We start from the raw sequence: 26,589 nt of genomic DNA, 5'->3' as shown, positions 1-26,589 counted from the left end.
GTAGGCCCGTTGAGAACAAGTTCTCATTTACAACTGCCACCTGGCCAAGATAAAACAAAGCAGTGCGACAAAAACAACAGCAGAGTTACACGTTAAAAAAAACTTACAGTCAATAACACAATAGAAAAGAAAAACAGAAAAAGCTATGTACAGTTTGTGCAAATGTAGAAGAGTAGGGAGGTAGGCAATAAATAGGCAATAGAGGCAAAATAATTAGAATTTAGCATTAACACTGGAGTGATAGACGTGCAGAGGATGACGTGCAAGTAGAGATACTGGGGTGCAAAAGAGCAAGAGGGTAAGTAATAATATGGGATGAGGTAGTTGGGTCTGCTATTTACAGATTGGCTGTGTACTGGTACAGTGACCGGTAAGCTGCTCTGACAGCTGATGCTTAAAGTTAGAGAGGGATATATAAAGGCCCCAGCTTCAGAGGTTTTTGCAATTCGTTGACCAGTGCAGTATACCTGCTGGATCCCATGCTGCAAGTGGGTGTTACTATGGTGACCAGTGAGCTGAGATAAGGTGGGGCTTTACATAGCAAAGATTGTAGTTGACATTATAGACGACCTGTATATATATGACTACATCCAGTAGTCATGTGTGCATACATTCTAGTATGGGTGGTCACCTGCCATGCTCTACCAACTGAGCTACAGAAGGACAGTAGTCACCTGGAATGAGGTAGTCACCTGGAATGAGGTAGTCACCTGGAATGAGGTAGTCACCTGGAATGTTTTTCCAACAGTCTTGAAGGAGTTCCCACATATGCTGCTACGCACTGTTTTTCCTTCACTCTGCAGTCCAACTCATCCCAAACCATCTTAATTGTGTTGAGGTCTGATAATTGTAGAGCCAAGGTCATCTGATGCAGCACTCCATCACTCCCCTTCTTGGTAAAATAGCCCTTACAGAGCCTGTAGGTGTGTTTGTTCATTGTCCTGCTGAAAACAAATGATAGTCCCACTAAGTGCAAACCAAATGGGATGGCCTATCGCTGCAGAATTCTGTGGTAGCCATGCTGGTTGTGTGCCTTGAATTGTAAATATTCACAGACAGTGTCACCAACAAAGCACTCCCACAACATCACACCTCCTCCTCCAGGCTTCATGGTGGGAGCCACACATGCGAAGATCATCCTTTCACCTACTCTGCGTCTCTCACAAAGACATGGCAGTTGGAACCAAAAATCTCACATTTTGGACTCATCAGACCAAAGGACAGATTTCAGCCAGTCAAATATCCATTGCTTGTGTTTCTTGGCCCAAGCAAGTCTCTTCTTCTTATTGGCGTCCTGTAGTAGTGGTTTCTTTGCCGCAATTCAACCATGAAGGCCTGATTCACACAGTCTCTGAACAGTTGATGTTGAGATGTGTCTTTTACTTGAACTCTGCAAAGCATTTATTTGGACTGTAATTTCTGAGGCTGGTACTGAACTTATCCTCTGCAGCAGAGATAACTCTTGGTCTTTCTTTCCTGTGGCGGTCCTCATGAGAGTCAGTTTCATCACAGCGCTTGATGGTTTTTGTGACTGCACTTGAAGAAACGTTCAAAGTTCTTGAATTGTTTCCTGATTGACTGACCTTCATGTCTTAAAGTAATGATGGACTGTTGTTTCTCTTTGCTTATTTGAGCTGTTCTTGCCATCATATGGACTTGGTCTTTTACCAAATAGAGCTATCTTCTGTACACCACCCCTAACTTGTCACAGCACAACTTAATGTCTCAAATTCAATGACACTTTTTTTGGGTTATTACATGATTCCATATGTGTTATTGCATTGTTTTGATGTTGATACAATGTAGAAAATAGTAAAAAAGAAAGAAAAACCATTGAATGAGTAAGTTCGTCCAAACTTTTGACCAAATAAGAATACGAACAAAGTAAATTACATTATAATAGAATAAACATTTGAGCATAAATATTATACAGGAACACACGATTTAAAATACAGTATTTACACAAATATTGGGGAAGGGGGGATGGGGGCAAATGTATCAATTGAGCAGTATAATAAGAGTCTGGTAGCAACAGTTGTGATGTGTGCTAAGGTGAGGAGAATCAGAGCAGGTCCAGTTCAAGTGTTCAGTAGTCTTATGGCTTGTAGATAGGAACTGTCTCTGAGCCTCTTGGTATGAGACCTCATGCTCCATCACCGTTTGTCCGACGGTAAGGGAGAGAACAGCTTGTGGCTGGGGTGTGTGGGGTCCTTGTTTATGCTGCCCCGGGGTGGCATGCCAAATTTCTTCAGCCGCCTTAGGAAGTAGAGACACTGTTGCACCCTCTTGACAAGAGTGGTGGTGTTGTTGGTTCATGACAAGTCCTTGGTGATGTGGATGCCAAGGAACTTGAAACTCGTGACTCTCTCTACTACAGTCCCATTGATATGGAACGGGGCATGTTCCCTCCTCTACTTCCTGAAGTCAACAATCAACTGCTTTGTTTTGGTGACATTGAAGAAGAGTTTGTTGTCCTGCCACCACAATGCCAGTAAACTTACCTCCTCCCTGTAGGCTGACTCGTCATTTGGTTATCATGCCTACAACCGTGGTGTCATCAGAAAACTTGATGCTGGAGTTGGGGTCATGCAAAGGCAGGCAGACATGTGTGAACAGGGAGTACAGCAGAGGACTGAGGACACACCCGTGGGGGGCTCTGATGTTAATAGTCAGTGTGGAGGAGGTGTTGTTGCCATTTCTCACGGCCTATGGTCTGCCCATCAGGGAGTCTAGGGTCCAATTGCAGAGGGTGGTGTCCAGACCCAGGGCTCTGAGCTTGGTGTCAAGCTTGGAGGGAACAAAAGAGTTGAATGCTGAACAGCAGTCAATGAACAGCATTCTCACATAGGTTTTCCTCTTGTCCAGATGTGTTAAAAGCCAGGTGAATAGCGATGGAAATGGCATATTCCGTGGATTTGCTGGAGAGGTAGGATTGGAGTGGGTCTAGTGTGGCTGGCATCCTGGCATCAATGTGGGCCATGACCAACCTCTCAAAGCACTTCATGATGAGCGAGGTGAGCTGAGTTTGTCTGAGTTGTCGAACATCAATTCAAGTTTGAGTCTGTATTGTCTTTTTGCACCCCTAATGGATTTGCGGTGCTCAGACCTGCTTGCCTTTTTTGCGTTGCGCACCACCGAGTCATCTGGGTTCCCAGATGTAGTAAATTAGCTGAGCTCCTCTCATTTCGTAACTTGTTCAACCACTTCTTGGAAAATTAGTATCTTCAGTATCGTCAACAACATGGTATTGTGACTAGCTGATGTAATGGCCTCCACAAAGTAACTGTTCTAACTTGTTTCATGACAACCATGAGATCATCATGGAAAGGTTTCCCAACAATACCCCCCCCCCCTCTCAGTGTCTGTCTGTCTTTTATCAGGGGATGTTATTATTTAATAATTCAGCAAGTAAACAACATAACTTATTTTGTTAAACATGTGCTATTAACCTTTCTAATTTACGCTAATAACGACTTTGTTTGTGAAATGCTTACTTTGTTACCTAATGCATCTGTAGTCAAGTATTACTTTACTACTTACAACGGTCAAGCAAGCGCTGTGTTTATGTACAAATTCTACACAACAGCAGGAATATATGTTCCTGTCCTCTTCTGATCTCTGTGGTCTCTGGGTGGCCAGTCTGGTTCTTTAACAGCCAGGTGTCAAACCTAACATGGGACTCAGAAATTAGGGAATGAATTACCAGAGGGGTTCACATTTTTGCCACATCATCATTCCTACACCCTCAGTGCACCTGAAAGCTTTATTGTTGGGGTAGATCATGTCCTTAACTTCCAGAGGGAAAAAGACTCAGGCTGCCAATGTTTCGGCCTGTACTTTGCCAACCAAATACATTATCATGAAACATTGTAATTGCTTGTGATCCCCTGGCTGCTGTTAGGTTAGTTTTAGATCGCCAAACTTCCCCATCTCTGAACCTCCAGTCTGAAACCCAGGAGTAGCCTTCATCTCTGTGGGTTAAGGTTGTTGGTGGCCTATGCTCCAGGAGGAGTTAAAACCCTCTGGCAGTTCCTGTTACGGGGTCTAGTTAATAGGTAATCAACTAGCTGCTCTGTTATCCAGACCCCGCATGTAGGGACTTGTACAATACTTCAAATCAAATCAAATGTATTTATATAGCCCTTCGTACATCAGCTGATATCTCAAAGTGCTGTACAGAAACCCAGCCTAAAACCCCAAACAGCAAGCAAAGCAGGTTTACAAGCACGGTGGCTAGGAAAAACTCCATAGAAAAACTCCATAGTCAAGGAAACACCGTTGTACTTGAACATGACTATTGAACTTGCCATTCATGCCGTTTTAATGAATTCTTCTAACATATCATACTAAAACACGGGATCAGAAGTGGCTCGAAAGCCACGCACTTGTTATTTTTGTAGCTAAGTACAGTATAGGCTTAGTTACATTCCATAGTCAAAGAAACACCGTTGTCTAATGCTAAATACACTACAGCATAGTGCTCACCTTGTTGTTAGCTGGCTAGCTAGCATCACCACTTACCTCGTTGACTGAAGGCAAAGAGATCTCCTATTCCATCGCCGTGGAAGTAAACAATCAATCTCCAAAACCTAAAAAAATAAATGTTTTACCTTTATTTTCCAAGGTTAGTCTCATTGAGATTAACAATCTCTTTTACAAGAGAGACATGACCACAAATGTTGCATACACATTTACAACATAAAAAACAAAACAATACAGTTTAGAAAACATCAATTTACACAATGAACAGGAAGATGGTTTGGGAAAGTGTGGCGCAACTAGGGGTCAAAACATTCACAGACCACCACTTAATTTTCCACCATAGTGTTTAACATAGCTTCAAACTCATTTAAAGCAATTTCATCTGACAGAGTTGAGTCTGGACAATACCAAAGGCTGACTGCAGTTCTTCAAAGGCCTCATTCAGTAATGAAGCACAACAACTGTGTCATTAGCTTAAAATTAGCATTTGACACAATTCTATCAACAATAGTAATATAGATATAGGGGTAGCCTAGTGGTTAGAGTGTTGAGCCAGTAAGCAAAAGGTTCCTGGATCAAATTCCTGAGCTGACAAGATAGAAATCTGTTGTTCTACATCTAACAAGGCAGTTAACCCACTGTTCCCTGGCAGGCCGTCATTGTAAGTAAGAATTTGTTCTTAAGTGACTTGCCTAGTTAAAAAGGATTTAAAAATAGATAATTAACAACATTCTTCCAAGAACAGAGCCCTATTGCACTCCTTTCTGGATAGTTAACATAACAGATGACTTGACATCAAACTGGACACACCGCATTCCTGCAATGCAAGTTGGATGAAGAAAGTAGCTTCATGAATACCTTCTCGACCCCTTGGAGTCAGAAATGCTGGCTCAAGCTCCTGTTTGTTGACTCCGTGGTGCCTGAGGTATATCAACGCAAGCAGCACAAGTTACTGGCTCAAAGCCATTTTACCAGTCGCTGATGATATCCTGATTGTAGGCTACAGTGGCACAACGAACAAGCAGAATGCAACGAAGTTGTGAAGCTTCTAGCACTGATGGAGCACTGCCGACTGTCACGCTGGTATAAAGGATTTGGAGACAGGAGCAGGAATACACAATAGAGGTTTTTAATATACCCAAAACAAACACGTATACAAAACACTGGGCTGTACCCAAACAAAAGAGCGAGGGTAAACCTTGTTGAACGATACGGGACGATACCCGTAATACAAAATATATAAACCATGCAGCATAACAGCTTCACCAACTCATAGGTACTCACACCAACAATGGACATGGAAACAATAACCGACAAAGACAGAGGGAAGAGATGGAACATATATAACATACTAATCAGGGGAAATGGAAACCAGGTGTGTTTAATCAGACATGACAGTCCAGGATTGATGATAATGAATCCTGTTCAGTAAACCCAGAACGCCAGTGACGTAGACCTCCGGATCTGGTGAACAGAATGAGGATCAGTACCGGGGAGATCCTAGACACTGACCAGTTAAGGTGCGCCTTGGCCTTCTAGAAACTATAATTCAAAGTGAAAGGCACTTCTATTGCCACATCCTCTCAGCCAAAGGCCTGCAGCCAGACAAGGAGAAAGTAAGAGTGATCCTCGTTATGCCAAACCCGACTGATGCAAAAGGAGAGCAGCATCTTATCAGCTTTGCAAACTATCTCTCAAAGTTCATGCCAACCCTGTCAGCAGTCTGTGAGCCTCTACGACGACTGCTGGACGACTGCTATCCAAACACGAGGCTGCGGTGCAGGAGATTAACTTCTCTAGGGTAGGGGGCAGTATTTTGACATCCGGATGAAAAGCATGCCCAAAGTAAACGGCCTGTTACTCAGGTCCAGAAGCTATATGCATATCCAGAAGCTAGGATATCTTCTTGAGTGTAGGGGGCAGGATTTTCGTTTTTGGCTAAAAGATGTACGCAATTGAAACTGCCTATTTCTCAGGCCCAGAAACTAGAATATGAATATAATTGTCAGATTAGGATAGAAAACACTCTAAAGTTTCCAAAACTGTCAAAATCTTGTCTGGATGTATAACAGAACTGATATTGCAGGCGAAAACCTTAGGAAAATCCAACAAGGAAGTGCTGTTTTTCCTGAAAGCTCTCTGTACCATTGGATGCCTTGCCTCCATTTAAAGGGATATCAACCAGATTCCTTTTCCTATGGCTTCCGCAACGTGTCAACAGTCTTTAGACCTAGTTTCAGGCTTTTATTTTGAAATATGAGGGAGAAAGATCACATTGTGTCAGTGGATAGCTGGGTGTTCACAGAGTTTTGCTTGCCCAACAGAATGGGGCAGCCATTGTCTCTCCCACTCCTATTGAAAAAGCTACAGTCCTGGTTGATATATTATCGATTATATATTTTAAAGGTTAACCTATAATCTAACATATCATACTGAAACCGTTCTCATTCCAGGAACTCCCGCTAATCACACTCACCTGTGACACACAACACTGACCATCTGCTCTGGAGAGGCATTTGCCTGTTTGTCTTCAGTTTTGTGTGGCGACAGGAGTGGCCTGCTCAGGCTTGCTCTGGTGTGAATTTACAAAGGGGCAAAAACCGCCCAAATACATTCCCTCAACAGTCTCACTGTCGGAGTCTGGCTCCTTGGCCCTGCGGCTGTTGCTTTTGAACGTTATTCGGAGGAAGTCGAGCTTAGACATTGATACAATTGTCAGGAAAGGCAACATAAGCCCCAATGTAAACCAGATTCTGTAAACCATATTCTTTGGAGTGTCTTTTCTCACTACTGTGAGAGTGAGTTCATGGAAATAAAGCTATTACAGATCGGTTACAGATCTAAAAGATGGAGTGAGAAAATGGGTCACTTAGATTAGGTTTAAACGAGAACAGATTCTTTCTTTGTCAGAGGATGACAAAGAAAGAAAGGCCATCTATAATCCAGACACCAAAAAATGAATTACATCATCATCTGAGTCAGACGTTTGACTTGTGCCAAGAATGAGATAATCCCATAATGCTGATTAAAGGAAAAATAATAAGAGGTTATAAAAGTTAAGTCAGAGAGCCTTGGTCCTGAAACGTCCACTACTACCATACCAACTGGCTGTGATTGCGTCCTTGTCTCCACAATGGTTGTGTCCAAAAAGAATTGGAGACAAACTCACACAAATTATATTTTACCTCATAACTGATGTGTCAAATGTGCTATACTATGAAATCGCCTTTGTGAAATAGCTTCCTGATTCACAACTCAGTGGTTTTGGGCACTTGGTCATGTCGTTCTCCCCTGGCCTCTCTCTCTCTCTCCTACCTATTCACGCTGACCATAACTGCTACGCAAATGGAAAACAGGAAAGAAAGAAAGTGCCTGAAGGCAAAGGGAGGAGAGGGGAATGAGGGAACGAATCTGATGCTATTGCTTGTAACTGAAAATTACTAATGGGTGTTGGGGGGTTGATTTTACAGACCATCCCACCTACATGGCTCTTTATAGGGGGTGTTGTAAAATGGAGAGTCACTGAAACAGATGGGTTGATGGTCTCAGGTGGTGGTAACAACACACACACACACACGCACACAGGACCTGGGGTCTGGGACACATTAGGGCCCTATTAGTGACCTGAGCCTTCCTTAATTGATCCAGAAGCCAAATGGTTGTGCGTGCTGTCATCTGACACCCTGACACACAGATGGAACCTATTAACCTCCTGCATTCACACTCAGGCAAATACAAATGTGTGTGTGTGTGTGTGTGTGTGTGTGTGTGTGTGTGTGTGTGTGTGTGTGTGTGTGTGTGTGTGTGTGTGTGTGTGTGTGTGTGTGTGTGTGTGTGTGTGTGTGTGTGTGTGTGTGTGTGTGTGTGTGTGTGTGTGTGTGTGTGTGTGTGTGTGTTTGCGTGTGTGTGTATTCACCCTGAGGCTAATGCCATGGTCCCTTCGCTACACAACAGAGACATACAGCACAACAGACACGTCCATAAGTGCTGTAGTATCTGCTATCATAATCACAGAAAAATATATGGCATGCACTTCCAGGCAATGTCTAAATGTCTAAATGTCTAAATCAGCGAAGGTGAACTCTAAACCCATTTTGCGTCCCATGGGGGGTTTGGTTTGTTCTGCCGTGGAGAAAGGGGAATAGACTGTTGTGATAAATATGTTGCTGCAGTAAAATGCAAACAAAAGGACAGCCACATGTTTACTGGTGCGGGGGATGCTGTAGTGATGCGGGGGATGCTGTAGTGGGTTAGGCATTGTTTTAAAAACATCTTCTTTGGAGAGCCCAGGCTGAGCCCAGGATGATGACTCAGAGAATCCATGTCAGCTATAAATATAACGCTCAAAGACAGACGGGGCTAAAAACAGTTCCTTATTTAGGTTCTAAAGCTACAGTCTGTGATTTTGAAAGCTGTTCAATGGTCATTTCCATTATTTATTACATTTGTTCCCTAGTCCCATATCTCAGAAGTATACCGAAACAAGTGGCAAGGACCCATTTAGTTGTCTTTCAAATCTCAGACTATAGCTTTAAACAATGCATCTCTCCGGCTCTCCACAGAATCACCACCCAAAGGAGCGTTGAGGATGCAGAGGAGGTGGAGCGAGAGCGTCGGCGGAGGGCCCGGGAATCCTACCGCAGTATGGGCAGCAGCAGCACCTCGGACCCTGGAGGCCTTTCACTAGACAATGTGGTCCTGGCTGAGGACGGCCTGTAAGTACCCAAATACATTCTTAGGAAAAAAAGGTGTTCTCTAGAACCTTAAAGGGTTCCTTGGCAGTACCCATAAAATAACCCTTTGAAGAACTCTATTTGATTCCAGGTAGAACGCTTTTGGTTCCAGGTAGAACCCTTTTGTGTTCCATGTAGAACCCTTTCCACAGAGGGTTCTACAAGAACCTGGAGCCAAAAAGGGTTCTCCTATAGGGACAGCCGAGGAACTCTTTTGGAACTCTTTTTTTCCAATTAGCTAAGAATGTACTTTACTTTGACTCATCCAAGATGATAATGGAGTTATTGAACCTATAGTAGATCAGTCATTTGAGATGACTTTCCTGTCCCAAACATTACTCATTCACCCGCTCAGTCATGTCCCATCTCTCAAATCTAAACTACAGTGTCTCTATTACAGTATGTTTTGGATTGTACTGATGCAATGATTTATATTAAGGGGTGTTTTCAGACTTCCCAGCTGTGGATGCCTCAGTCTATCATATCATGGGAGTGCTACTGGGACGGTTAGTTCCCCCTGCTTGCCATACATTCAGTTGTTTATGGATCTGCTCCACAATCCTGAGGATGCGTGGTTACAACAAATAAATATTTCCTTTGGGAAAAGCCATTCATCTCCACATCTCCTCTTAATCCCTCTCTCTCTCTCCTCTCTCTACCCCAGTCGCTCTTCCTCCCTCTCTCTAACTCTCTCTCTCCCCTCTCTCCCCTTCATTCTCTCTCTTTTCTCTCTCTCTCTCCCGCACTCATTCCTTCAATCTCTCCGAGTGAAGAAGAACACACAGCTGCCTTCCCATTACAGCATTTCAGAAGAATGTTAACTACAAAGTGTCTTGAAAAATGACTACTATGTCATGGCCCTTATCATAACTGCCACTTTTAATCTCACATATTTAATAACAGACTGTCTCTCCAACACCTTCTTCAAGTGGGGAGAAGAGAGAGTAAAACAGCTGATCATGTCAATGGCTCCACGTTTCTAAAACTTTCTAAACCGGGTTACTTTAACTCTACCTATGTTAACATATTACCTCAATTACCTCGACTAACCGGTGCCCCCACACATTGACTCTGTGCTGGTACCCCCTGTATATAGCCTCGCTATTGCTATTGTTATTTTACAGCTGCTGTTTAATTATTTGTAACCTTTTGTTTCTATAATATATCTATTTTTTCATCTATTTTTTTTACTTAAAATGTTTTTCTTCTTAACTTCTGAAAGCATTGTTGGTTAAGAGCTTGTAAGTAAGCATTTCACTGTAAGGTCTACTACACCTGTTGTATTTGCCGCATGGGAGAAATACAATTTGATTTGATTTGATTTAGTGAATGACTTGACGTGTAATTGTTGCTTGTTCATAAAACAGGCATTCGAAAATGTCAAAACCTTTTCAAGCACTCACTGTTCTCTTTCAGTTATTCATTTTGATATTTTACTTTGGCATTCACAAGAATCTCTAAGTAGCTCGAAGAACCAATCAAACACTTATGTTAGAGACAAACAGGTTGAGTGGCGAATGAGGGAGCCCCTCCCCTCTTACTAAAGATCCACTCTCCCGCCCTCTGATAATTCTCACCTCTCTTCCTCACAGAAGAGTTCTACTCTAGCTCTCCTCAGCATTACTTGATCTGTTTTCTTGTTTAACTGTTAACAGGTTTGCCGTTGAGGTTAAGCCGCCGAACACAGGTTTTTCCGTCTTTTGTGGTGGGTGACTTTAACGAAAGGAAAGTTTTTGCTTCCGTAAGAATTAGCCCATGGTGGGAAAAGTACCCAATTGTCATACTTGAGTAAAAAAATTATATCTTAATATAAAATGACTCAAGTTAAAGTCACCCAGTAAAACACTACTTGAGTAAAAGTCTAAAATTATTTGGTTTTAAAAATACTTAAGTATCAAAAGTAAATGTTATTGCTAAAATATACTTAATTATCAAAAGTTAAAGTGTAAATCATTTAAAATTCCTTAAGCAAACCAGACAGCATGTTTTTATTTATTTACAGATAGCCAGAGATGTTCCCTGTTTAGTGAGTCCACCAGATCAGAGGCAGTAGAGATGACCAGAGATGTTCTCTGTTTAGTGAGTCCACCAGATCAGAGGCAGTAGGGATGACCAGAGATGTTCTCTGTTTAGTGAGTCCACCAGATCAGAGGCAGTAGGGATGACCAGAGATGTTCTCTGTTTAGTGAGTCCACCAGATCAGAGGCAGTAGGGATGACCAGAGATGTTCTCTGTTTAGTGAGTCCACCAGATCAGAGGCAGTAGGGATGACCAGAGATGTTCTCTGTTTAGTGAGTCCACCAGATCAGAGGCAGTAGGGATGACCAGAGATGTTCTCTGTTTAGTGAGTCCACCAGATCAGAGGCAGTAGGGATGACCAGAGATGTTCTCTGTTTAGTGAGTCCACCAGATCAGAGGCAGTAGGGATGACCAGAGATGTTCTGTTGATAAGTTTGTGCATTGGACAATATTCCTGTCCTGCTAAGCATTCAAAGTGTAAGTACTTTTCGGTGTCAGTGAAAATGTATGGAGTAAAAAGTATATCATTTTCTTCAGGATTATAGTGGAGTAAAAGTTGTCAAACTTATAAATAGTAAAGTACAGATACCCCAAAAAAACTACTTAGGTCGTGCTTTAAATAATTATTACTTAAGCACTTTACACCCCTGGAATTAGCTTGGTCTATTCTTCTTCCTTTTTGTCCTGTGATAGCTAGCATCACACTAGCTGCGAAGACTTGGCTATCCTACCGACAAGCTTTTCTACATGGAAGGGAAGAATTACTAGCGAGCTCTCTCATTTAACTCAACCCACTACCGTGCCACGTTGACTAGATCGACCTCCCTAGCTTTATTGCTTATAGGTCGAAAGCCATGCATTTGTTTGTCGCAAAATCAACATAGTGCTAGCTTCCTTTGGCTAACTTTGTGTTAACTAGCTAATGTGGGGGAAAAAATAAGTCAAAATTGAATTTGTAGTATTTAAGCTTAACATGATGAACAGGAATGACATTTACTCTAACCAAATAAATCAAATCAAATTATTATTTGTCAAATGCTCCAAATACAACTGGTGTAGACTTTGCTGTGAAATGTATTTATTTTATCTTTATTTAACCAGGCAAGTCAGTTAAGAACATATTCTTATTTTCAATGACGGCCTGGGAACAGTGGGTTAACTGCCTGTTCAGGGGCAGAACGACAGATTTGTACCTTGTCAGCTCGGGGGTTTGAACTCGGGGTTACTAGTCCAACGATCTAACCACTAGGCTACGCTACCTCCCCAAATGCATTCTTACGAATCCTTCCCAATGATGCAGAGATTAAAAATTAAACAAATAACATAGTAGCACGAGGAATAAAAGAAAATACACAAGAATGGAGCTATATACAGGGAGTATACGTACCAGAGGTATGAACTATTTGAGGTAGATACGTTCATGAAGGTAGGGTAAAGTAACTAGGCATCAGGATAAAAATAACATGAGTTAAATAAAAAACAGAGTAGCAACAGCAAATGATGAGTGTAAAAGTGTGTGTGAGTGTACATGTGTGTGTGTAATGTGTGTGTGTGCATATGTAGTGTACCTGAATGTGTGTGGGTTTTGTGCGGGAGTGACAACGCAGGGTATGTGAGTGAGTGTGTATATCGTGTGCATATATAGTCTAGTGAGTGTGTATATGGTGTGTATATATAGTCTAGTGAGTGTGTACATTGTGTGTATATATAGTCTAGTGAGTGTGCATTGGCTCAGTGCAAGATAAGAGTCAGTGCAGATATATAATGATTGGCCAATAATGTCAAGGACATGGAGGAGTTGGGCCTCAAATCAAAATAAAATAAATAGTCAATGAATAACGATAATTTGGCTGTATATATGGGGTACGAGTACAAGTCAATGTGTAGGTGTATGAGGTAATTGAGGAAGGTGTGTACATATAGATAGGGGTAAAGTGACTCGGCAACGACATAGATAATTAACAGTAGCAGCACCCTATGTGAGGAGTCAAAATAGTGTTAAAAGGGTCAATGCAGATAGTCCGGGTAGCTATTTGGTACTTAGTATTCTCATGGCTTGAGGGTAGAAGCTATTCAGTGTCTTGTTGGTTTCGGACTTGGTGCATCGGTACTCCTTGCCGTGTAGTAGCAGAGAGAACCGTCTATGACGGGTGGCTGGAGTTTTGACAATTGTTAGGGCTTTCCTCTGACACAGTCTGGTATAGAGGTCCTGGAAGGCAGGGAGCTCGGCCCCAGCGATGTACTGGGTCATACGTATAGCCGGAGTGAAGGTAGAAGGCTTATCTCTCATCTTGGTAGCCCCTCGATGGCAAGGCAAGCTCTGGATAGTGGAGAACATTCTTCTGCTGTATCGTAAGCCTTGGCAACTCCCGTTATGCAGGGATCTGCTGACCCAAGTGATCAGAGAGAGTTTCCCCCCTTAACCGGATGCCATATCCCTCTGGGCTTGGCCCATGAGAGGTTAAATCTGGATGTGACAGGCTTGCCTCCCGGAGTCATTGAGACTATCCAGAGTGCTAGGGCTCCTTCTGTTCCCTCACTGTATGGAAACAAATGGTGTGACCAAAAAACAGATCGTTCCTAACCTGGTGGGTCGGAGCTTTGGGCCAGTAACTGAAAAAATCTGTCGTTCTGAGCAAGGCAGTTAGTTGCTAATGTCGATTAAGGCAGCCCCCCGCAGTTCTCTGATTCAGAGGGTTTGGGTTAAATGCGGAAGACACATTTCAGTTGAATGCATTCAGATGTACAACTGACTAGGTTCCCCCTTTCCCTGTGCTCTCTAACTGAGGTTTAATGCTTCCTGCAGGTCCTTTGAAACTGGGGGAAGGCTGTCTTTCCAGCCACTATCTCGGCCTGTCATATAGGCTTGAACACGGACAAGGTGGGAAAACACCCCTTGTTATGTCGTTTCATGAAGGGGGTATGTTGCTTATGTCCAGTTCCCAAGCCTTTAGTCCCATCATGAATTTGTCTTTTGAGCTTGAAGCTATTTCACAGCGGCCTTTTTACCTCTGGAAAGTGTGGAGAAATATCTCTCCTTTAAGACAAATCAAATCAAATCAAATCAAATCAAATTTATTTATATAGCCCTTCGTACATCAGCTGATATCTCAAAGTGCTGTACAGAAACCCAGCCTAAAACCCCAAACAGCAAACAATGCAGGTGTAAAAGCACGGTGGCTAGGAAAAACTCCCTAGAAAGGCCAAAACCTAGGAAGAAACCTAGAGAGGAACCGGGCTATGTGGGGTGGCCAGTCCTCTTCTGGCTGTGCCGGGTAGAGATTATAACAGAACATGACCAAGATGTTCATAAATGACCAGCATGGTTAAGGCAGAACAGTTGAAACTGCACCAGCATGGTCAAGCCATCATGTCAGGTAGTCCTGGGGCACGGTCCTAGGGCTCAGGCAGAACAGTTGAAACTGGAGCAGCAGCACAGTCAGGTGGACTGGGGACAGCAAGGAGCCATCATGTCAGGTAGTCCTGGGGCACGGTCCTAGGACCGCTTTAATGGTCAATTAGGTCTGCAATGCAAGTGACTGAACTACATGCACTGTCAGTTCAACATTCGTGACTACAGTTTGCCCTGGGATTTAACCCTGTTTTCCAACTTCGTCTTTTTACCTAAGGTCAGCGGCAATTACAATTGCAATCACTTTACAATCACTTTCTAGCTTGTGGCTTTCCACCTGCTGCCTTTCCCTTCTACAGAAGAGGAGCGGCTCCTCCGTTTGTGTCCAGTACGCGCACTGCGCATTTACTTGGATAGGACAAGAGCAATGCCAAGAGCAACCAACCCTTGTGTTCTGGGCAACTCCCTGCAAGGGGAGGCCCCTCTCTCATCAACGGTTGTCACATTGGATTGTGGAAACTATTATATTGGCCAATAATAGCAGCTACAGGAGGGCCTGAGGGCTCACTCCAACAGAGGTATGGCTATCTCTTGGGCATTGTTCAAGGAGATTAAAAGAGATTTGTGATGTGGCTTGTTTGGCATCCACTTATACTTTTATGAGGTTCTGCCGACTAGACATAACTGCACCTTCATTGGCACATACTGCCCTCAGTGTCGGGGCCTCTGAGGGTTTATTTTTGTGAGACTGCCTGGATTCGTAGAGTATGTTTATATTATTATTATTATATTATTATATTATTATATTATAGTATGTGCTATACAGGAGTTGGCCATATCCCACTGTGAGGTATTGAAACAAATATTTGAAAGAGAACTTAAAGTTACTTGCGTAACCCTGGTTCTTTGATATATGAGTGAGATATTTCACCATATTCTCCTACTTGCAAGAGTGTGAAGAAGTTTTGCATGCTTGGGAAGGAACACAGTGTGGGAGAGTGGCTCTTTATGAGGGGAGGGGCTCCCTCATTCACCACTTGATCTGTCTGTCTCCGACAAACGTGTATTATTGGTTCTTGGAGCTAGTTAGAGATTCTGGCGAATCCCAATGTGAGATACAGTATCTCACTCATAATATCAGAGAACCGGGGTTACACAAGTAACCTTAACCGGACCGCACACACACCATCACGCGCATGTTGATTTGTCCCCCCACACCAGACACGATCAGGACACGTAGGTTGAAATATCAAAAACTCTGAACCAACTATATTAATTTGGGGACAGGTCAAAAAGCATTAAACATTTATGGCAATTTAGCTAGTTTGCTTGCTGTTGCTAGCTAATTTGTCCTGTGATATAAACATTGGGATGTTATTTTACTTGAAATGCACAAGGTCCTCTACTCCGATAATTAATCCACAGATAAAAGGGTAAAAGTTAGTTTTCTAGTAATCTCTCCTCCTTCAGGCTTCTTCTTCTTCTTTGGTCTTTATATGGCGGTTGGCAACCAAATTTAAGGTTCCTTACCTCAACGTACTAGACTGGAGTGTGGACCACAGTTCATCTTTCAATCACCCACGTGGGTATATGCTCCTAAAAACCAATGAGGAGATGACACGTGGGTATATTCAGTGCGGCAGGTAGCCTATTGTTTTGAGCATTGGACCAGTAACCGAAAGGTTGCTGGCTCAAATTCCTGAGCTGACAAGGTAAAAATATTTTTGTTCTGCCTCTGAACAAGGCATTTAAACCACTGTTCCTAGGCCGTCATGGCAAATAATAATTTTTTCTTAACTGACTTAAATAAAAAATAAATAAACATATGCTCCTAAAAACCAATGAGGAGATGGGAGAGGCAGGACTTGTCAAACGTCACAAATAGAGCTAAGTTCTATTTTAGCGCCTGGCTACGCAGTGTGGGTGCAATGATTGAATAACATGTATGTGTGCATTTATTTTTCAATGCTCGCGCACACTACGTGTGCGGTCTAGGTAGCATGTAAATGTCCTCTTTGTCCCCAAAGGTCATAATAGTTCAGAGAGATCAAACTTCAAGACAACTGTCAAGATTGGTTTGGGTTTTGCTGTTATTCAATCTCTGTGTCGTTGACACTCGTGTGCTGCTCTCTCAACAACGTAATTACCAACCCAGATTCAGACTTGCTTCCTTTCTCGTTGTTTTCAGAGTATCATGACATGTCAGAGCCATTGCATAAACATTCCTCTCCAACCGGTGCCTGTAGCCTTTATAGGGCAGTGTCTTTGGTGCCAGAACGTACCACTTCATAACATCTAAACAACATCTACATGACTAAACACCTGACAAATCACACCACCATAATTACTGCCCATTATTTCTGATAATATATATAACCTGCCATCTGGAAACATCAATTTACTTTAGTAGCTAACCTGTTTAATCAACATTGGAATGCCTGGTGGGAGCATTCCATTCAGCCAGCTCCTGCGAAGATGAAACAGACTTTTATTACAGGGCTGTTAAAATGAATGGGGGATAGAGAGAATAAAGAAGTAGGGAGAGGGAGAAAGAGGTGTGCAGCTAATCTGTTAATCTCTCTTTCTGGTAATTGATAGAAGGTTCATGGAGTCGTTCAGGCAGATGCAGATGTTTGGACTAACCTGGGGAGAACCCTGTGAAGTTTACACAATTCAATATAACTACTAAATATCCTGTGGTCGTGTTGTATGAAAAGCAACACAGTATTGGTCTAGAGGCAAGTATCGTGCAGTGACTGCAGTAACGTTATAAGAAAAAAAATCAACACATTGTTAGTCTAGACTCGTCGTGAGGTGACTGCTGTCTTTTTGTAACTAACATAAGAAAAACCCAGTGTTTATTCAGCAGGTGTTATGGTGAGGACAAAATGGCTGTGTGGTGATGAAAGGGTAGTTAACATATCTTCTGTTGCGTCTGGACCACAGCCATGTCAATATTGAGCAACCTGGAGGAACACGAGGACAGTGCTCCCTTGTGTACTTAAAAAAAATGGATCTTCAAAAATGTAGGACATCTGGATTTTTTAGATTTTCCACCATTTCAATACATTGAAACAAATGAATAGCTCACAAAATAAAATGCTGATATGTACATTTATACTGATTGCATAGCGTTTTTGCCCTGTCAATTGTTTGTCAAAGAGGAGATGACGGTAAAATTCACAGCCTTATCCACTTTTATCACCATCTAGGCTCCCCATCCACTGCCTATCCACCATGGCCCCCACATGATTGCCTACCATGACCCTCACATTGGGCTCTGCCTCTCTCCCTGCAGTTAGTCTAAGCCCTTGTTTACACTGGCTCTTAATATGCGCTCATTACAGAAATCACTTAATTTAATGTCGGTTGAAGGAAGGTAGCGGTTCTCGACTCCCAGGTGCTAGTTCATTTGTCCAGCTGTGTTGTCTCTGGGTCCCCGCAGGGCCTGTTGTCCTCATAGGCCCCTTGTCTGTTTGACTCTCTATCCCCTGGAATCACCATTAAGATTAGCCTCTGTACTTAAATAACCCAGAGCTGATTCAGTGTTCAGCTGTAGCAATCTCAGTTATTGTCATCACTCCTCTCCCAACCCAAGAGTGAGTGTGTGTGTGTGTGTGTGTGGTGGGGGGATTCACCACACACACACACACACACACACACACACACACACACACACACACACACACACACACACACACACACACACACACACACACACACACACACACACACACACACACACACACACACACACACACACACACACACACACACACACTTGGCTTGGGATAGGAGTGATGAGGTGTGGGTGGAAATAAAAACACACCACACCACATATACACGCATACATATGTTAGCCTGTGGCACCGGCTGTAGAGGAGGAATAACACCAGAGTCTACAGAGGGCTGTTCCAGCTGTTTTCCTGCATTGTGTGTTTGATCTGGTCCTGTTGGTGTTAATTGATGGGCTCAGCACCTCCAGTCCGCATTTACACCTCTCATCCTGCTATCCATCCCCAGCATTCGCTAGGCCGCTGGGAGACAGCTTTGTAAGCTGTGTGTGGGCCACGGACGCTCTCACTGACACTGTAGTTGACATGTTTAGCCTTTACTGTAGAAGCCATGTTTGCCACATACTACAGAACACATTTGGCACTTTGGGATGTTTCACGCCAACCAAAACATCTCACTGGTGGTCATATTACAAAGCTGTCCTCTCTCCACCATCTGACTCAGTTTAGCTTTAAAAGGATCGTAATAAGTAGTCCTATTACCTTAATGAATGGATTTACATGGACTTACTCAAAGGAAATTGAACATTATAGCCATAATGGTTAGTTTTATCCAGATTTGTTCTTCCTTGACACATTCTTTAAGGGCTTCCTGACATTGTCGAGGGTTGTAAATGATTACAATGTTTTCAGGCTCAGTTAGGCAATCCTTGCACCTATATATATATATATATATATATATATATATATATATATATATATATATATATATATATATTTTACTAGGCAAGTCAGTTAAGAACAAATTCAATTTTTCAATGACAGCCTAGGAACAGTGGGTTAACTGCCTTGTTCAGGGGCAGAATGACAGTTTTTTACCTTGTCAGCTCGGGGATTCGATCTTGCAACCTTCCTCGTTATTAGACCAACGCTCTAACCACTAGGCTACCTGCCGCCCTTCAGAGGCCTTTCATGTTATAAACTGTATCGAGCTAAATCTACTTCCCTCTCAGACGAGGGGTGAGTTTCCCAAAACATTCGTAGCACTAACATCCTTTTTGTCGTCCATTGCCTACCAACGGACTTATAAAAGGTTAGGTCACCATTCAGATGAACATCATTAGCTATTCTTGGTTGAGTTCCCAAAACCTTTGTGGCACTAAGATTGTTTTATCTCTCCTCTTTGTGTCCCAGGTATGAGAGTGATCTGAAGCCTAGCAGCAGCTCTCCTTCTATGGAGGAGGACGAGGGCTTCAGTGACTGGACCCAGCGGTTGGAGAGACGCCGGCAGCAGGCCCAGCGCATGGAGGAGCTCAGTCAGGCCCCAGAGGAGCAGGACCAGAGGCCCCTGAACGGTGCCGCAAAGGCCCCCACACCACATACCCTCTCTGCCTCAGCCACCCCCACCACATCCACCTCTCGTCTGCAGAGACAACACAAGGCAGAAGCGGAGGATGAGGAAGAGAAGAAGTTGGTAAGAAAGGAGAGTGAGAGGAAAAGGAGGGAGCGAGAGGAGGTGGTGAGAGAAGAGAGGGTGCAAAAGGAGAGGGAGAGAGAAGGGGAGGGAGCGAAACAGAGGCAGGAGAAGATGAGGGTGCTCAAGAAGAGAGAGGAGGACCAAAGACCAGATGCTAAGGAAATGGTATTCTTGTGCATTATTTGTAATGATATGCTAATATGTGATTCATTAAGAACATTTACAAATTAGAATATGATTATTCAAAAATGTCTGTCCTTGAAGTAGTCAACCATGTAAATGTTTCATGTTCTTCCCAGTTCCAGTTGAAGGAGAAGAGAAAAGATGTGAAGGTCTCCTACACATCCCAAGTCATCCTGCAGACGGAGGCAAAGCATGCTAACACCAACGGAGACACAGCTGGGGAGGAAATTACATCATATATGGCCAAAACCAAATTAAGAGCTCCCAGGTAAATCAGGGTGTATTATGGTATATGGATATGTATCATTAGATCTGTTTCCACATTCAATTACATGGCAAGAAAATCACATGGCAATTCACATTGGGACAGATACAGATATAGGAAACGTCACCTTTCCTATGCGCTTACTGTACCTTATGCAGGCATTGCATGTGTGGTTTTCACTCAGCAGGGTTTTCAGGAAATTTCTCTAAAGCCATCCCTTTAAATTTGGTGTACTTTTATTTCTACATTTTTCGACAGACTCAATAGAATATATGGAGAAAAACTGTTCAGAATATTAGGGATCAATAAAAGAAAGCCATGTAAATGCACACATATTCGTCTAATTTTCAGTATCAATTGGTAGATTTAAAAATCTTGTATTTGGAAAGTATTTAGACCCCTTCCCTTTTTCCACATTTTGTTACGTTACAGCCTTATTCTAAAATGAATGAAATACAAAATTTTATTCATCAATCTACACACAATAACCAGTAACGACAAAGCGGATTTTTTTTTTTACAAAAAAAACACAGGAATACCTTATTTGCATAATTATTCAGACCCTTTACTTTGAGACTCTAAATTGAGCTAAGGTGCATCCCTTTTACATTGATCATCCTTGATATGTTTCTACAACTTGATTGGAGTCCACAAGTGGTAAATTCAATTCATTGGACATGGTTTGAAAAGGCACACACCTGTATATATAAGGTCCCACAGTTGACAGTGCATGTCAAAGCAAAAAGTTCAAGGAATTGTCCATGAAACTCCTAGACAGGATTGTGTCGTGGGACAGATCTGTGGAAGAAGACCCCAAGAACATAGTGGCCTCCATCATTCTTAAATGGAAGGAGTTTGGAAGCACCAAGACAATTGCTCGAGCTGGCCGCCCGGCCAAACTGAGCAATTGGGGGAGAAGGGCCTTGGTCAGGGAGTTGACCAAGAACCCGATGGTCACTCTGACAGAACTCCAGAGCTCCTCTGTGGAGATGGGAGAACCTTCCAGAAGAACCAACCATCTCTGCAGCACTCCATCAATCAGGCCTTGATGGTGTAGTCAGTAAAACACACATGACAGCCCATTTATAGAGTTGGCCAAAAGGCACCTAAAGGACTCTCAGACCATGAGAAACAAGATTCTCTAAAGCCAATCTTCACGTCTGGAGGACTCTGGCACCATCCCTATGGTAAAGCATGGTGGTGGCAGCACAATGCTGTGGAGATGTTTTTCAGTGGCAGGTACTGGGAGACTAGTCAGGATCGAGGGAAAGATGAACGGAGCAAAGTACAGACAGATTCTTGATGAAAACCTGCTCCAGAGTGCGCACGACATGAGACTGTAGCGAATGTTCACCTTCCAACTGGACAACGACCCTAAGCACACAGCCAAGACAATCCAGGAGTGACTTCGGGACAAGTCTCTGAATGTCCTTGAGTGGCCCAGCCAGAGACTGGACTTGAACCCGATCAAACATCTCTGGAGAGACCTGGAAATAGATGTGCAGTGATGCCCCTCATGCAACCTGACAGAGCTTGAGAGAATCTGCAGAGAAGAATGGGAAAAACTCCCCAAATACAGGTGTGCCAAGCTTGCTGCATCATACCCAAGAAGACTTGAGGTTGTAATTGTTGCCAAAGGTGCTTCATCAAAGTGCATGCTTAGTCCCCTCCTGTACCCCCTGTATTCCCTGTTCACCCACGACTGTGTGGCCAAGCACGACTCCAACACCATCGGTTAAGTTTGCTGACTGACAACGATGAGACAGCCTGAAGGGTGGATATCAGAGACCTGGCAGTGTGGTGCCAGGACAACAGCCTCTCCCTCAACTTGAGCAAGAAAAAGAGGATGATCGTGGACAAGGAAAAGGAGGGCCGAACACGCCCCCATTCATATCGAGGGGGCTGTAGTGGAGCGGGTCGAGAGTTTCAAGTTCCTTGGTGTCCACATTACCAGCAAACTATAATGGTCCAAACACACCAAGAAAGTTGTGAAGAGGGCATGACAATGACTTTTCCCCCTCAGGAGACTGAAATGATTTGGCATGGGTCTCCAGATCCTCAAAAAGTTCTACAGCTGCACCATTGAGAGCATCCTGACCAGTTGCATGATCGCCTGTTATGGCAACTGCTTGGCACCTGACCGTAAGGCGCTACAGGGGGTAGTGCATTCTTCCCAGTACATCACTGGGGCCAGGCTTCCTGACATCCATGACCCATATTCTATGCAGTGTCAGAGGAAGACCCCCAAAAATCTCAAAGACTCCAGTCACCAAACTCAAAGACAGTTCTCTCTGCTACCACACGGCAAGCGCGGTACTGCAGTGCCAAGTCTAGATCAAAAAGGCTCCCTAACAGCTTCTACCCCCAAGGCATAAAACTGCTGAAAAATGACCCCCCCCTTTGTTAATACACTGCTGCTACTCGCTGTTTTTTTACCTATGTATAGTCACTTTACCCATACCTCGGCTAACTTGTACCCCCGCACATTGACTCAGTACTGGTACCCGCTGTATAAACAGTTGAAGTCGGAAGTTTACATACACCTTAGCCAAATACATTTAAATTCAGTTTTTCACAATTCCTGAATTTTAATCCAAGAAAAGATTCCCTGTTTTAGGTCAATTTGGATCACTACTGTGTTTGAGGAATGTGAAATGTCAGAATAATAGTAGAGAGAATGATTTATTTCAGCTTTATTTCAGTTAGTATTTGGTAGCATTGCCTTTAAATTGTTTAACTTAGGTCAAACGTTTCGGGTAGCCTTCCACAAGCTTCACACAATAAGTTGGGTGAATTTTGGCCCATTCCTCCTGACAGAGCTGGCGTAACTGAGTCAGATTTGTAGGCCTCCTTGCTCGCACACGCTTTTTCAGTTCTGCCCACACATTTTCTATGGGCTTTGTGATGGCCACTCCAATACCTTGACTTTGTTGTCCTTAAGCCATTTTGCCACAACTTTAGAAGTATGCTTGGGGTCATTGTCCATTTGGAAGACCCATTTGCGACCAAGCTTTAACTTCCTGGCTGATGTCTTGAGATGTTGCTTCAATATATCCACGTAATTTTCCTGCCTCATGATCTACTTTGTGAAGTGCACCAGTCCCTCCTGCAACAAAGAACCCCCACAACATGCTGCCTCCCCTGTGCTTCACGGTAGGGATGGTGTTCTTCAGCTTGCAAGCCTCCCCCTTTTTCCTCCAAACATAACAATGGTCATTATGGCCAAACAGTTATATTTTTGTTTAATCAGACCAGAGGACTTTTCTCTAAAAAGTATGATCTTTGTCCCCATTTGCAGTTGCAAACCGTAGTCTGGCTTTTTTTATGGCAGTTTTGGAGCAATGGCTTCTTCCTTGCTGAGCTGCATTTCAGGTTATGTCAATATAGGACTAGTTTTACTGTGGATATAGATACTTTTGTACCTGTTTCCAACCAACATCTTCACAGGGTCCTTTGCTGTTGTTCTGGGATTGATTTGCACTTTTCGCACCAAAGTACATTCATCTCTAGGAGACAGAACAAGTCTCCTTCCTGAGCAGTATGATGGCTGCGTGCTCCCATGGTGTTCATACAGATGAACGTGGTACCTTCAGGCATTTGGAAATTTGGAAATTGCTCACAAGGATGAACCAGACTTGTGGAGGTCTACCATTTTATTCTGAGGTCTTGGCTGATTTATTTTGATTTTCCCATGATGTCAAGCAAAGTTTGAAGGTATGCCTTGAAATAAATCCACAGGTACACCTCCAATTGACTCACATTTTTCAGAAGCTTCTAAAGTCATTACATATTTTTCTGGAATTTTCCAAACTTTAGGGGCACAGTCAATTTAGTGTATGTAAACTTTTGACCCACTGTAATTGTGATGCAGTGAATTATAAGTGAAATAATCTGTCTGTAAACAATTGTTGGAAAAATGACTTGTGTCATGCACAAAGTAGATGTCCTAGCCAACTTGCCAAAACTATAGTTTATTAACAAGAAATTTGTGGAGTGTTTGAAAAACAAATTTAATTGACTAACCTAAGTGTATGTAAACCTCCGTAGTCTCATTATTGTTATTTTATTGTGTTATTTTTCATTTATTTTTTACTTTAGTTTATATTCTAAATATTTTCTTAAATCTATTTTCTTAAAACTGCCTTGTTGGTTAAGGGCGTGTAAGTAAGCATTTCATGGTAAAAAAAAATACCTGTTGTATTCTGCATATCTGACTAAAAACATTTAACATTTAGATAACATTTTATTTTATTTAATTTGAATGAAGGGTCTGAATACTTATGTAAATGTTATACTTCAGTTTTTTTCATATATATATATATATATATATATATATATATATATATATATATATATATATATATATATATGGCTACAGAAGCATATATCTTGGGTCTCCAAATTTCATCAAGTTACAAGGCCAGCATTTAATAAACTTCACAGTGGAAAAGGTGTTATGTTGATGTGCTTCAGTTTGCTGTAATATGACTTGTTTCACATTTTTCTTTAGAAATCATAAAGTAAAATAGATCTAAAACAATTGTCATTTATATTTACAATCCCTCTTATCCAAACGGCTTACTAATTTACCTAGCTGTTTTCAATACACCTTATCAATTTGTAAATTACAGTGCATGAAGAATGGTGTTATTTCTTTGGGGAAAAATAAAGTAGATGTTGCTCCACTTGGAACCGACAGGTTGCTCGATGTTATTCATCGTTTCATCGCGCTTAAAGGTGGTGGAATTATGAGGGAATTAAGTCAAGGTCAGAATGCAGCGTATCGGTTGACACATCTCCGCCACACTTTAATTTCTTTGATTTTCACCCCAAATGAATAGCGGGTCAGGTCAGAATACGTGTAGAGAGAAAAGTCCATAAAAAGGTAATTACATTCCCTTTACGTGTAACAACCTCAGGTCAGAATTCCCCCCCGAAGTGACTCCTAGATGTTACACATTTTAAACCATTAGGAGACAGAGATATTTCTTGAAATCCTGCCCCTCTATGTATGCTCCTTTTTTCCTCCAGCCGTCAATCTCTCTCTCCATCTCTCCCAGGGCTGTGGTACAAGTGGCAGGGGTCGAGACCGAGGAGGAGGCGGAGGCCATCTTAGAGGCCAAGCTGGTGAAGATCCGGCGTAGCCAAGCAGAGAAGGAGAACCAGGAGCTTGAGCTGCTCAGACACAAGCAGGCTGAGGCCGAGCAGGATCTGGAGGAGCTGAAGAGGAGGAGGGAGGAGAGACGCCAGGTCAGGGAGGGGGAGGAGCGCAGGAGCAGGGAGGAGGAGCAGCAGCGCCTGGCCAAGGAGGAGGTGATGGTCAACTGCAGTGTACAGTACATACGTAATGTGTAGCCTATGGCATTAAGAAACACAAACAGAAAGAGATGAAACTCAATATCTTACACATCAGCCGGTGGTGTAGTGCAGGGTAAGCCTAAGTAAGCACAGTTTATCCACCTTTTTGGGGGAGTTCACTCACCTTTTCTGGAAAAATGCATTGAAAGTATAGGGAGAGTGACTTTTTTCACCGCGACCACGGTCAGTTTAACCACCTACAGTATTTTATTTATTTATAATGTATATAAGGATGGGTATTCCGAGTCTTTTCGGGAAGCCAGAACATTTGACTCGGTTTAAAGAGCCGTTCATTTGGATCCCAATGGCTCTTCCATTTGGATCCCCAAACACAGGTGTGCCAAGCTTGTAGCGTCATACCCAAGAAGGCTCATGGCTGTAATCACTGCCAAAGGTGCTTCAACAAAAGTACTGAATAAAGGGTCTGAATACTTATGTAAATGTGATATTTCAGTTTTTAATTATTTTAGAAATTTGCAAAGATTTCTGAAAACCTGTTTTTGCTTTGTCGTTATGGGGTATAGCGTGTTTATTGATGAGGAAAAATAAAACAATTTCATTCATTTTAGAATAAGGATGTAACGTAACAAAATGTGGAAAAAGTCAAGGGGGCAGAATTCTTCCCGAATGCACTGTATATCTCCTAGATTTAGGACAAACACCTGATTTATTTTGTTGACTGTCGTTTGTGCCATTTTTTTATTTGTTATTTAATGCGTTTCTCTGGACTATACTAGTAAAGGCCATATTCAATATTTTATGAAGTATTTTTTTTATATAGTCAAAGGTTTGGACACACCTACTCATTACAGGGTTTTTCTTCCTTTGTACTATTTTCTATATTGCAGAATAATAGTGAAGACATCAAAACTATGAAATAACTTATGTGGAATCATGTAGTAAGCAAAAAACTGTTAAACAAATCAAAATATATTTTATATTTGAGATTCTTCAAAGTAGCTACCCTTTACCTGGATGACACACTT

General features: G+C 42.5%; 1 protein-coding gene across 7 annotated transcripts in view; it reads left to right on the top strand.

The window, feature by feature from the left end:
* LOC124038796 (non-muscle caldesmon-like) overlaps positions 1–26,589 on the top strand; it is a 61,796-nt gene that overhangs the window by 4,956 nt on the left and 30,251 nt on the right. For all 7 annotated transcript variants that reach the window (XR_006839426.1, XR_006839410.1, XM_046354865.1 and 4 more), the window contains exons 2-5: positions 9,045–9,197; positions 19,515–19,794; positions 20,097–20,248; positions 25,306–25,558. Coding sequence is in view for 5 of the 7 variants with exons in the window: in XM_046354865.1 (XP_046210821.1) it covers positions 9,045–9,197; positions 19,515–19,794; positions 20,097–20,248; positions 25,306–25,558 (838 nt within the window). In the remaining 2 variants the exon portion in view is untranslated. The remainder of the gene's footprint in view (positions 1–9,044; positions 9,198–19,514; positions 19,795–20,096; positions 20,249–25,305; positions 25,559–26,589) is intronic.

The sequence above is a fragment of the Oncorhynchus gorbuscha genome, linkage group LG01 (assembly GCF_021184085.1).
Source record: "Oncorhynchus gorbuscha isolate QuinsamMale2020 ecotype Even-year linkage group LG01, OgorEven_v1.0, whole genome shotgun sequence".
Lineage (NCBI taxonomy): Eukaryota > Metazoa > Chordata > Actinopteri > Salmoniformes > Salmonidae > Oncorhynchus > Oncorhynchus gorbuscha.
Note: the sequence above shows the minus strand (reverse complement) of the source record. Positions and strands in the feature narration are given on the sequence as shown.